The 13,612-nt window shown below is 42.6% G+C and overlaps 1 protein-coding gene across 1 annotated transcript in view; it reads left to right on the top strand.

Annotated features, from left to right (window-relative positions):
* The first annotated feature begins 6,495 nt into the window (after nucleotides 1–6,495).
* Nucleotides 6,496–13,612, top strand: part of LOC133139605 (alpha-1-syntrophin-like) — a 35,599-nt gene continuing 28,482 nt past the window's right edge. Inside the window, exon 1 of the mRNA XM_061259177.1 lies at nucleotides 6,496–7,002. Coding sequence (XP_061115161.1) covers nucleotides 6,711–7,002 — 292 coding nt within the window. The 5' untranslated portion in view covers nucleotides 6,496–6,710. The remainder of the gene's footprint in view (nucleotides 7,003–13,612) is intronic.

Raw genomic sequence — 13,612 nt, 5'->3', positions numbered from 1 at the left:
CATCTATGCTTAATAATTTGTGGGAATTAAAGTTAAAGGTACAACAGGTAATTTTGGACTTCTAACGGTTCTAACGGAATAGCAGCAACAAACCCCTTCAAACCACAACACTGTTTATGCCTCCCCCTTCTCTGTAAATGCGCTGACATTTAAACGCCATTAGCTGTGGTAATTAGCACCAATTTTCAACCAATGAGCTTGAATTATTGTACAACTATACAATGTTTTGGTACAGAGTGCCAACTGCATCTTTTCAAACTGAATTTAAGGACTATAAACACAGAGGGTGAGCCAACATGTCAGTGAGCCTTTTTCAATGATAGGAAAGGATTTACAATGGTCTTGTAAAAATGATTTAACACTAAAATCTTACCTATTGTACCCTTAATCATTGGGGAGGGGAATTGTGATAACTGACTGACACAAAGGCTCTCTCGACATCATGCTGATGTATGACTGATTTATAGGTGAGGACACTGCTGAAGATAAAGTGGTCTGGTCTCTATCGTTGGTGCAGAGAAGCAGGCACTGATGCCTAATGTTCTGTTCTCCCAGTCTCAAACAGATATGTTTAATATGTGCAATGGCACTTTATGGAGGAGCATAACATGCAGAACATGCTACAAAACCACCTGACCAATCTTTGTCTGACGTCATTGATAATGGTGCCAAAACATACGATCGCCACTAGGGGGAAGTAGAGGTACAAAGAACAGGTAGACGTTTCTGGATTACCTAATTTCCAAAATTACCAATGGTATAGAATGGAAAACTGAAGGCACATATTTCAGAGAAATTATAATCAAATAATTTCAGGTATAAATAATTTAAGTGCACTTTCAAAGTTTAACCTCAGCCAGGCTAGGCAGCAGTGCAGTCTAATGGTTGGGGAACTTGGTTTATAACCAGGAGATTGTGAGTTCAGTTCCCAAGTAGGACACTATTGTGGGACCTGTGAGCAAGCTACTTCATCTGAATTTGTCCAGCATATGCCCAGGTGTATTTAATGGATATTATTATGTAGAAATATAAGTCTGCTGAATCCCTTATACAGTATATACAGTAAATTACATATATAGAGGATAGAAACTGAACAGACCTGAACAGCTGACACACTGGACATTGCATTGTGGGATTCCCTGACTGAATTTTATTCCCTTTCATGATTGGAAATGAAAATAAAAATGAAATGAAAGCCACTTGGTGCAGCTACCAGATTTCATCCTGCTATTTTGGGCATTTCCCCTTAAAAGCAAGGGAAAATGGAAGAAAGCATAAAACTCAGATCCAAATGCACTCTAAGCCTTGGCTTTTCTACTTTTCAGTTGTCAGGAAGTTGCTGAATGATCATTTTTGGCCTATCTGCTTATGAGGATAATCACCTCTCATCAACTTAATGTGCTCAGTAATGCCTGTTCTGTCAAACTGGAAATGGTTCATGCCAACATCGGCGTAGAAATAGAAAGATATAAAGCATAGTATAGAAAGATATAAACCTTTATTTGAACAAGGAGAGGCCAAATGAGAGTAAAGCTCTCTTTTACAATAAAGGACATCAAAATACCACAAAAAAATGTATAAGAGGAATGTGCCGGAACAAAGCAAGTACATTATAAAAGGATGATGTAAAAATTATCAATGGATGAAAACATACTCAAGGTCGCCATTGCTATTGTAGTGCATTAAAGCTTACACATGAAAAGCAAGAAACTTCACCCATGTTCACCTTTCCATTGATTCTGAGAGCTGTGGAAGAGGGCAGCCAGGCCTGCACATCTCTGGAGACTGGGGCCGGTTTGTTAGTTCTAACTCTTTACTTCTCTGAGGAATACCCATCAGTCCAGCTGAGTGCTAACTGGCTTTAACACGGTAAACACACGGGACCAAAGTGACTCTGCAGTCTCTCCTGACTACGGTGCGCTTTCCTGAAATCCACTGACCTAAAAAGCAACATTAGAACAATGAAGAAAAGAGCTGAAGGCTCAACCTGCTTAGCAGCTGGAAGTCCACTCCAATTCAGCTCATTCCCAGTGTGCCCTACAAATCCAGGCGAAAAGTTGGAAGCTAACAGACTCTGACACTACCAGGGAAGAAGTTAATGTATGTCCCATCATGCCTGGCGGCAGGCTGCAGTAGGTGACGTGTGATATTCCAGCCATCTTCAGAAGAGGCGCAGCAGATGTGGGGTTAGTAAATTAATTTTTGTTTCCTCAACAACTGCACACCTGCCTTTTTGGTTCAGTCAATGCTGTATTTATGAGTGGTACAGAACATTCTGCTGCTAAATTGTATGGCCCTGTTGTTGTGCTTTTTTTCACCTGTTCATCTCTCTTACAGGCGAAAGTGAGTTATCTGACTTTAATGACCAGGAGTGAAAGCCAAAGAGCCATTTCCCCTGAGACTAATTCTGTGGTCACCCTTGACAACAGGCTACCTCAATTATTTTTGGCAGGCTGAGGTGTCTCCACTATGCTTGGCTACCTGTGAGTGAGTGAAGCTTCGTCAACTCCATGACTGGGTAGAGTTGCAAAGAGCTGTCAATCACACACTCATGAGAACAAATCACACCCTTGTTCTCTGTGCAGAAAAACACAATGGTTGTGTCAAATCACAATCTCTGATGTCATGTGGTGGGCTGGTTCACTCTTGGTATCGTGTTGCTGTTGAGGCGTTCATTACCAGGGACAAACTGGGCCTTCTTCTTACCCACAATTCACCCAGCAAGAGCTTGACAGAGCCTTCTTGTCAGTCGATATGGCATTGCCAATTTACATCAATTACGACTGACTAAGCACTCAGTGACTGTGCACAAAATATTCAGGTAAGGCGCTGACTACTCAATAATGACTGCTATTAATGACTAAATGAATGTCCTTAATATTACATATTCATATAGTCTAATTAAAGTAAAGGGCTATGTAAAGTTAAGTCTCTTATGCTTTCTATTTACCTTATGCAGGAATTTCCATCCTTTTGTCCAAAACACATTCATGTCTGGCTCATTTTTCAATGAACATGGATGAACTGCTGGCAGTCTGGATCATGTTTCAAGTGCAGTAGGTAGTAACAGCAGTGCTATCGTTATACAACCCCCTCAGGCTGTAAGCATTGCAAACTGTCATGAAAACCCTGAAGATGGATATTTCACTAAGCTGTATACATGTCCAAATAGCACTCCAGTAACCCAAATAATACTGGCATATGCAACATATTTTAATCGGAATATGCCATATTCAGAATAAGGCCTTATCCAGAGGTATTTAATTAGAATATGCTGTTTGCATGCTGTTTGGTCTACATTGGCATGAGCTGGCCAACCAGCATGGCCAAGGTGGTCATTAGCTGGTCGAGCTGGGTATGAACTGGTCAATCAGCTAGTGCTGGTAGCTTGTCTGAGCTGGTAGCTGTTTCAAAAATAGCTTGAGCTGGTCAAACCATGTCAAGTTGGGAGCTGGTCTGAACTGGTCAACCAGCTAAACCATGTCGAGTTGGGAGTTGGTCTAAACTGGTTAACATTTGTTTCAAAACCTAGCTTGAGCTCCTGCAGTGCTCTGCTTTGTGTGTCCCTTTTTCTCATGATTCGTCGTCCATTTCCGTCTTCGTGGGAAACAGCTCTTTGGTTTTGCACTATACTTGTGGATTGTGATTACTTTGTTGCTTTTGCGTGGGTGACCTTATTTTGTTCGACGTCTGATTCTTGTCTAGCCCTTCGTCGACTCATATTTAGCCCCCCTTGTGATGCTGGTGTTCCCAGCTGTGTTACAAACCCTTCCACTTTATTATTTTACTTTGTTGTTTTGGAAAGCGACTGCTCTTTGGACTCTTGGTCTCAGCCTGCAGATGAAGAGTCCTGAAGCTCAGCATTTAAAGTTGCCCTTACCCAGGAAGCCCTCAAAGACTATACAGGTTAGTTAGGCTTGGATAGGCAGATAGGGACTGGAGTTACTCATCTGTCTACAGCAGAGGTGTCTAATCTTATCCTAAAAGGGCTGGAGTGGGTGCAGGGTTTTGTTTTAACCCAGCAGTAACACACCTGATTATACTAATGAACTAATCGTGGTCTTTAATCAAGACCTTGATGAGTAGAATCAGCTGTCTTTGTCCTGTGCTAAAACAACAACCTGGACACACACCGGCCCTTTCTGGATAAGATTGGACACCCCTGGTCTACAGTGTCATGACCTTTTCCTGTCACGGTCTGACCGGTGTAGATCAGGCATGCCCAAATTTAAGCCACCAGGGGGCATCAATAGTCTGGTCTGCCCACATGAGTATCCAGTTGCAGACAAAGCGCTTGCTTATACTTGCATCCGTATATAGTAAGGATCATCCACGCTGGACCTCGAATGCAAATCCAACCCAGGTTTTCTTTTTTCCCAGGTAATTAGTGCTACTGATTGGCCAGATTGCCTTCACACCTCACTCTCAAGTAAAGGGAGTGTTGGGAAACCAGAAGTTCTCAGCCCTTGAGGACCGAGATTTGCTGATCCTTGGTTTACAGTATCAGAGCCTTACATAGGGTAGGCCATATAATAATCAATACAATTTATAATAATAAATTTATCATAACAAGATTATTTAGCGTGGGGTCAGATGAGGGTCTTTATCTTCCTTAACACTGAAGACAACGGTCGGCCTCAGATTCGGAATAGTCTCTGAAAAATACTAACGCCACACCCTCCCTCCTGTCCTTTTCCTGATGGAGAGAGAACGAATGAGTGAAGACACAGCAGAATCCTCCCCAGTCAATCAATAATGGCTTCAGATGAGTGGAATGATGAAGGGAATGGGAGAGAGAGAGATAGGGAAGGAGGGAGCGAGTGTGCTACTTCAGAGAATTTGAAGAAGGCTCGTTATCGCCCAAGCTGTGTGTACAGTAGCTCCACCCCCTGAGGGAATCCTCCACAGCCCCCCCCGTCCCATCGGACCCAGGCCCGCCCCTGTCTGCTGCTAACGAAGGCCTGTTTTGTGCCCCGAATGAACCCCAAACCTCCCTCTCCCTCAGCAAGGGTAGAATACGGCTAAAAAGAGAGAGCATATTGTCTCACTGGCTGCACACAGAGTGCAGGCTGTACGTATTTTGACAATGGTTCTTTCTCTGCACTCAAGGACATTGGAATTGAAATTAAACAATGAATATGAGGTTAAAGTGCAGACTGTGATCCGGGTAGGAATTACATTTTTTTTTTTGTGCATAGTCCCTCTATTTTAGGGGACCAAAAGTAATTGGACAGTTGGCTTCTCAACCGCTTCTGATTAGTCAGGTGTATACAAACACTTCCATAGTGCAAGTATGAGAAAGCTTTCAGTATCTAGTCTTGACTCTAGGCTTTTGATTGGTGTCTGTTATTGGCGTTTGAGAACATGATGACCAGAGTTCTGAAGGAAGCCATTAAATCAAATCATGTCATGACTTTGATTTAGACCACTCCAAAACTTCAATTTAGATTATTTTCAGTCAGTTACGTAGATGTGGACTTGCTTTTGTGTTTTGGATTATTGTCTTGTTACATATGCCCATTACACTTCAGCTTCAGCTCATGGGCAGGTGACCAGACATTTTCTGGTACAGAGCAGAATTCACGGTTCCTTCAACAATGAGACAGCAAAGCCTCCATACAGGATCATACTAACATCACCATGTTTGAATTTTGGTACGATGTTCTTACTGTGTGTGGATTACGCCAAATATACTGGGAACCATATCTTTCAAAAAGTTCAACATTTGAGTTATGAGTCAACTTTTGAGTCAGCTTTTGATAATATGTAATAAATAATATGTCAATAATTGTATTTTTTTTCATTACAGAATTTTTGTTCATATTTATTAAGGGTGCCACTTTATTTCAACAACATTTTTCTAATGTCTTCGGTTTCTTTTGATCATGGCATACCAAACATGAATTCAGAAATAGAGCGGTTCTGCAAAGAAAAGTTGGCTAAAATACCTCCACTGTGATGTGAAATATTAATATCAAATTGTAGGAAGTGTTCAATTCCAGTTATTGCTGCTAAAGGTGCAATCACTTTTTAAGATTAAGGGGGCAATTGCTTTTTACTGTTTACCCTTTTTAGAATATTATAGCTACATTTTCTCTAAAGCATCGTCTGAAACCATTCTGTATGAAAAATACACAATAATATAGGAACTCAGGAAAGGGGGCAAATACTTTTTCACGGCACAGTATGTCTGGTTTCCTAAATGAATCAAATGGCACTCATTGTAGAAAATGTGTGCATTTAGGGCAGATTTGCCAACCTTGTTCTCAGCGAGACTAAGTTTGGCCTCACACCAAACGACTGCTGAGTATGGTAATATCTATGGTTTATTTAGTTTTATTTAGTTATTAGGCTACACGTTATTAATAAACAGGACATATCGTGCAAAAGTTATTTTTTACATTTGAAAAACGGCCAGATAAGTTTCCGCAATAATTAACCACGTCTCACCAGTGTTCGGATTTGTAAGGAAATCCGTCCATACCTCTCAGAGAATAAGTTGTGTTCGTTTGCCAGCTAATTATTTCTACAGAAGTGTGAAATGAAGACGCTTCTGACTGCGCCAGGGAACCACACAGCTACGTGCGACCGAGAGGCAGCGAAAGGGAGGATCCGGCGTGTCTCTGGTGGTATCTCAGTTTTCCCACCCCCATCAGTGTGTAGGACTGCCAACCCGTACAGAGTGCAGATATCCCAGGAATGCATTGAACATGGCTGCCGGGATGAAAGCGCAGAAAAGTGGACTGCTGGAGCTCCGACTCTCAGCGGATCGCTGGGTTCGTGTGCTGGCTTGTCTCACCGAGGAGACCTTGACGGTCAGCCCCAGCGAAAGCTCTTCGGAACCAGTTAAACCAAACCAGAGTCCGAGTCCCGCCGGAGCAGTGAACGGGGACCCATCCAACCTCGGATCTAGTTCTCCGGTCCCAGAACCTATAACAAATGTCAAGCGCACTGTGCGAGTTACCAAGCAAGACGTTGGTGGACTCGGAATTAGTATTAAAGGTGAGTAGCAAACAAGGAAACCACAACCGTGAATTGTTACGAAATGTTTTTGTCTTAAATGCCTGCCTGGTGTGGCACTTTCCCACGCGCATTACAAAAAGTTTAATTAATCGCAATGAGACCGCACCGAAAACATATTGTAACATAATAATATAACCATAACTGTTAACTCGCTGTGTAGCCTATGCCTCAAACGAAGAAATCTTGACATTTAAGTCATGGCGGAATATACGCTAAAACCAGTTAATTTCGACAAGCTTCTGACTTTGTGAACTCCGCCCATGTGTTTAGGATGCCAAATGTCAAATCACATTATACGACTGTTGATCATCCGATACACGAAAGTTATATGGTAGGCTATTTTCTTAACGACATCGAAATCGAAGTTGCTGGTTTACAGGTTGGCTGTCATATAGGGTAGGCATATTAGGCTGCTAGTTTATTTTGTACATTGTAGCAAGTAGATAGACTATTTCTGTCTTATTATTTATCTATGATCTATCTATTGCTACACATTTATATCGGTTTCTAATGGATTTTTTGCCTGTAGTGCAAAAATTCCAATTGCCTGTTCTCACGAGGAAAGCAAACACTATTCGCTTCGAACAAAATTCGAATCTAGGCTATATGCTTTATGTAAGGGCGCTGAATGTCGTTGGGAGGGAGGAGGTGGTGGTGTGGGGGGGGATCTGCTGGCGGGAGTAGGCTACGGAGATAAAGGGATATTTCAGGGTGAATATGTTGACTGTAAATGAACAGTTGTTCTTTCAGCGACCCACCCTTCTGTAGATTTAAGCACTTTAAAAATTTTTAAAAGCGCAGTCGTGCGCTGACGGGATGCCCAAGAAACCACGCGCTGCGTTATGGGTTTGCTCATTGCCTAACGGACACCGGTATTCTGGCCGACGCAGCGATTTTATGCGATTTTACATTGATGAATGGCAACTGAGAGGGATGTTTCTCAGGCGTAGTTTACTTGTGCTTAATCCTGGATGGAACCCAACAGTCAAACTCGGCTTCAGGGTGGGCTGCAACCTCGTTCATGGAAGTTTTCATTGTCTTTTGTTAATATGTCCATATTCAGTATTTTGTGTTTTGGATCACACCTGCTTGGTTGTATTTTGGTCGATCTGTAATTCCATAAATTTGTATTGTATCAAACACCTAGTATTTTAAGTCCAATTTCACTTCAAAGTTTTGTATCTGGGCTACAGGTTGTAGTCCCTACTGAAAAAAACAGCTCAAGCTAGTTTTTGAAACCGCTGGTAGCTGGTTGACCAATTCAGCCAGCTCCATACTCAACGTGGTTTGACCAGCTCAAGATATGTTTTGAAACAGCTGGTATTTCAAGATTGTCATAGCTGGATTTTACACCAGGGGTGTGTGTTGGATTAAAGGTGTCAACTGCTTTTTTGAGCTTAGGTAAGTACAGGGTCACTTTAGGGGGACCTTAAGATCTGGGGAATCCTTTCTCTAAGCAGCACTCCTTCATACAGCAACGGAACCCAAACTAATTGAGTAAATAGTGTCTGTACTTGCCATAACTCTGTTAATTTAACACTGGGTATTCACACAGAGGGGGTTGTCTTTCTGCATGATTGTAATGCTGTAAAATTTCCTGAAAGTGAAAGTGAATATATTAGCAAACCCAAAAGTGTGTGAAGCACATGTTAGCAGTAGCTTACTGCCAGCTGTGCTGTTTTGCTGGAAAGGGGAAAATTTGATTGGTTGAGTCACTGACCTCATGCGGCCCCCTACCCACTTTACTGAGAGTGTATGGAAGCCTCACTGTTCTGTCAGCACCTGAATGCCCTCAGATGAGAAAATAAGCTGTGAACAAGAAGTCTGTGGAAGAGGAGTCTGTGGTTACAGCACAATGGTTTGAATAGAGGGCTGTGAACATACTAAATTGACCATTAAACTTAAAGCATTGTGAACAATGCATGCAGGCAAATTAAGGTGTTGACATGGTAGTTATCCAGGCAATTACAGGTGATTGGACTGCCAGAAAGTACTTTGTTAACAACGCAGCTGGTTCTGTTGCTGACATTAGTACCCAGTGAGAAACTTTTACAGTTTGGGGGCATTTTCTCACTTTTGCAATCACTTCATTCAGTGTAACTTCACTTGGTGTCTTATTGCTATTTTTAGCATGGGTGCTGGTATGTTGGTAAGGGAAATGTATGCAATAGAATCTAGTTTGAATTAAATCAGCGAGTGGAGGAGGTGTTCTCAGTGGTGCCTAATGAATGGAACCAGACCTAAGAACATTTCAGCTCCATGACTGCAGATATGCAAGTCATATTTTTTTTGTAACAGTATTTGCACACATTACACAGCAATGTTTAATATCCTCACAAGTAAAATACCCTTTCAGTCATGGAAGTGGAATGCCGTCTATAATACGGGAATGGTACCTCAGGTGTGCTGACACTTGAATGGTCCAGATCTGTTGCTAGGCAGAAGGGTTCCACCTGTGCCTGGTCTGAACCCGGTGGGCCCAATTGAGTTGTCTGGCACAATGGATGGGACAAGGCAAAGGCAAGCAGACAGTGTCTCTGAAGTCCCAGTCACGCACACTCAGGCCATGTTCTTGGCCGTCATAGAATTTGTTTCACTTTGCAAAGGGATGAATTGCCAAAACCATTTTGAATTTAAGTATTTTTTCTTGTGTTGCTTCAAGGAGCTGTTGGTAAAATATTTTTTGAAAAACACAGTTTCCCCCAAATCTACTATTTTGTGCTTTCCTCCCTACACAAATCTCCCCAGGTTTTCATATACTTTTTGCCAGCCTCTCCAAATCAGTGAAACATTTTACCTGCCAATCTATGCACTGTTTTCCTCTTGACATTGCTGAATCGCTGTGTTTCTAAAATTTCTAGCTGCAGGTGTATCTAATAAATAGGCTATCCAAATAATACTGTGCTGTTTTCTGTGTTTGCTTGAACCCTGTCTGGAGATCACATTGTAAGGATGTGGCAACATGACCCGCACAACCCAGAATTCCCCGATGTGTCCCTTTTGCCTTGCGTTTCAGAATGCAGCTCTTTAAAAGTAATATATTTCAAAGAAAATGTCCCTCAGGTCGAGACACAATAGCTAACGTTTCTCCACACGCCCAATTAGAGGAAGAGACTGGTTTCCCTAATGAGATGCTAATCATATGTTTCACGGTCCTTGACCAAGCGTTATGCAAAGTACAGTCATTAAGAGTGACACCATACGGCATTAAACTTGAACAAGAAATAAATTAGCATAATAGCCTGGCCTGGAAGATGTTCAGAATTGGGTCTCTGTCTCTGCCTGGTAATGCAGCCGGGGGGATCTGTTGCCGAGGTGCAAATCGTAGAGCAAGGCGCTGTGAATGAGCCTTCTGGAATATTCCATAAGCAGTAGCTCAGTCCAGCGGGGACTGTCTGTCTGTGTGTGTTTGTCCGTGTCTCCCGGCTCAGCGTTCCGAGGTCCACAGGACTGGGGCGGGGGTGGGTGTTTGGGTGCAGAAAGATCAATCCTTAGAGCAAACATCTGGAAGATTCTCTAGGCGGAGGGTCTGCGGGGCCCTTGTGAAATAACAGCTCTGGCTTTTCAAAGAATTAACACGCCAAGCGCCGGGGACTGCCGTCAAGGGACCGATTCGCCGGCAGGCGGAGAAGCCGGGACCAGGTGGTGCTGTTTTCCTCTGCTTCCTCCGCTCCGTTAACCTTTCTCTCTGAGGGGGTCAGACGCCGCTATTACTCAAAGCCTGCCTATGCGAGGAGAGAGTGGCGGCAGTGAGCGGTGGGATCCGATGTTCGGGGCTCACCGTGGCTCCTTCAAGATTCTCATCTCATTTCTCTCTGACCTCCATGGCACAAATTTTAGTGTGCAAGCATCTCTGCACGCCAGGGCGGTTCTGAAAGCAAACAGAGAGCCGATTACTGTCGCCGTAAATCCGCCAGACCCCAAACATACCTCCTGGGGGTGGGGGCTCACCGCTCAGTAAAGGTTGTAGCCACAGGTGAAAACAGTACACCTTACAATTCTAGTTGCAGTGCCATGAAAAAGTGTTTGCCCCCCTTCTTAAGTTCCTTTATTATTGTGTATTTGTCACATGTGTTTCACAAATATTATTTATCTGGCAAGACACCCTTCTTCAGCATGCCAAAAGTAAAAAAAGGAAAATGCGGGTTCAAACGTTTTTTTTAAGACACAGGTCCCATTATGTCTGGCGTAAAGCAAATACAGCATTTTGCAATAAGAACATTATACAATCAAACATGGTGGAGGTATTGTGATTGTGTGGGAGGCTTTTCAGCCTTGGGACCTGGGAGACTTGCCATTATTGAACGAACTGATTCAAGGAATGATTATTGCTCTGTTATTGGTTATGCAGTGAGACAACGATCCAAAGCACAAAAGCAAATCCACATCAGAATGGATAAAAATAAGCTAAATGTAAAGTTTAGGAGAGGCCCAGTCAAAGTTCTGAATGCACATGCTGTGGCAAGGCCTGGAATGAGCAGTTCATGCTTGAAAACCTAGTTTTGTCTGTATTAGATTCTGTTTCATCTAGGCTAAAATTCCTTCTCCGTCATTTGAAAGACTGATATCAATTTATTGGAAGTGTTTGGTTGCTTATTTTGGTTGATTATTGCTGCTAAATGTGATGCAGCTAGTTATTAGGTTTATGCGGCGATCACTTTTTCACAGGGGTGATTTGGCTGTTTGATCACTTTTTTCTAAATATATTAGATATCTTCTTTTGTCCAATATTACATTTTGTCTAAAGATTTAAAACCATTCAATGTACAAATAAGCAATAATTGAGGAAATCTGGAAGAAGGAAATACTTTTTCTCAGCGCTATAATCACTGTGCATATGTACTGTACTCTAATAACCTTGATGACTGTACCAAGATTGCCTAAGGCCCCTAATTATAGCGCCGTTTCAACAATTCACTGTTTTTAAACAGCCACTTCATTTATCGGTGGTCTGGGTGACCAATTAGCCCCCAAAGGGGAGGGGGCTGAGTGAAGCCATAAGATCTCCATGCCTGTTGATGTAATCATGTCTGCTGAATCATGAGACCATTAAAAACACTGCCCCAGGAAGTCTGTCTGGATGGTCAGAAGGCAACTCTTTTTGAGCATGGCCAAGCCCAACTGCATAAGTAGTCTTCCTTCGTTTCCACTCTGTCCAAGTCTGACAATGGTCGTAGGGAAACAGGTGGCTAAACTAGACCTGGGTCAAATACGTAATGGTTTTTGATTCAAATATTTTTCTAGGCTTTACTGAGCTTCTCTGGTGTCTTGGAACCTATGAAATTCTCTCAAAAAGCACAAACCTCACCTTCTGGTGCTCTTAGCTGACTCAATAGTACCAGGCGATATCAATCGAGCACAGAAAAGTATTTTCATCCATGGCAATTTTGTAGTTGACCCAGGTCTGGGCGAACCACGTGTTCCAAAGGAAAGTTGTGGGTTTGCACTGTGGTCTGGAATCTGTGTGTCCTGTTTCGTGGGGTTCGCTCCATGAACTCGGTTAGAGAGGCAGTTAGACCTTCCAAATTAGGGGTGGGAATTGGATATACAAATTGGGTGCCAAAGTATATACATGGAAGTGGCAGCTCCTTTTGAAGTTTAGTACTCTTAAAACTTTTCTGTGACCTGTCTACTGTTGTTGTTTCTCTGAGCCATTTTCATCTACTCTTGGTGAGCACTTTATTAGTAACACCTGTACACCCAGTTATTCAGGTGATTATCTAATCAGTGTGGCAGCAGTGCAATGCATAAAATCATGCCGATTCAGGTCAGGTGCTTCAGTTAATTTTCACATGAACCATCAGAATGGGGAAAAATGTGATCTCAGTGATTTTAACTCCTGATCTCCTGGGATTTTCATGTGCAAGTCTCTAGAGTTTACTCAGAATGGTGTGAAAAACAAAAAACATCCTGTGAACAGCAGTTCTGCGGGCACCAATGAGTTGTTACACCAGCTTTTTAATGCAAATATTTAATCAGTCAATCATGTGGCAGCAACTGAATGCATAAAAGCATGCAGACGTGGTCAAGAGGTTCAGCTCTTCAGACCAAATGTCAGAATAGGGATCTTAAGTGACTTTGACCATGGAATGATTGTTGGTGCCAGACAGGGTGGTTTGAGTATCTCAGAAATTGCTGATCTCCTGGGATTTTCATGCAAAACAGTCTCTAGTGTTTGCAGAGAATGGTGCAAAAAACTAAAAACAGACATGGCTCTGGCAGTAAGAGCAGTCGTCTGGCAGTCGGAGGGTTGCCGGTTTGATCCCCCGCCCGGGCTGTGTCGAAGTGTCCCTGAGCAAGACACCTAACCCCCAATTGCTCCTGACGAGCTGGTCGGGCCTTGTATGGCAGCCAATCGCGGTCGGTGTGTGAGTGTGTGTATGAATGGGTGAATGGAGAAGCATCAATTGTACAGTGCTTTGGATAAAGGCGCTATATAAAATGCCTGCCATGCCATTTAGTTTAATCCTCTGTGGCTGTGCCTAATATTCAGAAGCTTTACTTTAGATCCTGAACATGAATTTCCATAATGACTGAGGTGCACTACTGCTTTAAACTCCATCAAGGCTCAACCAAGTTGATTGTTACC

Source organism: Conger conger, chromosome 10, assembly GCF_963514075.1.
Source record: "Conger conger chromosome 10, fConCon1.1, whole genome shotgun sequence".
NCBI classification, from domain to species: Eukaryota; Metazoa; Chordata; class Actinopteri; order Anguilliformes; family Congridae; genus Conger; species Conger conger.
Note: the sequence above shows the minus strand (reverse complement) of the source record. Positions and strands in the feature narration are given on the sequence as shown.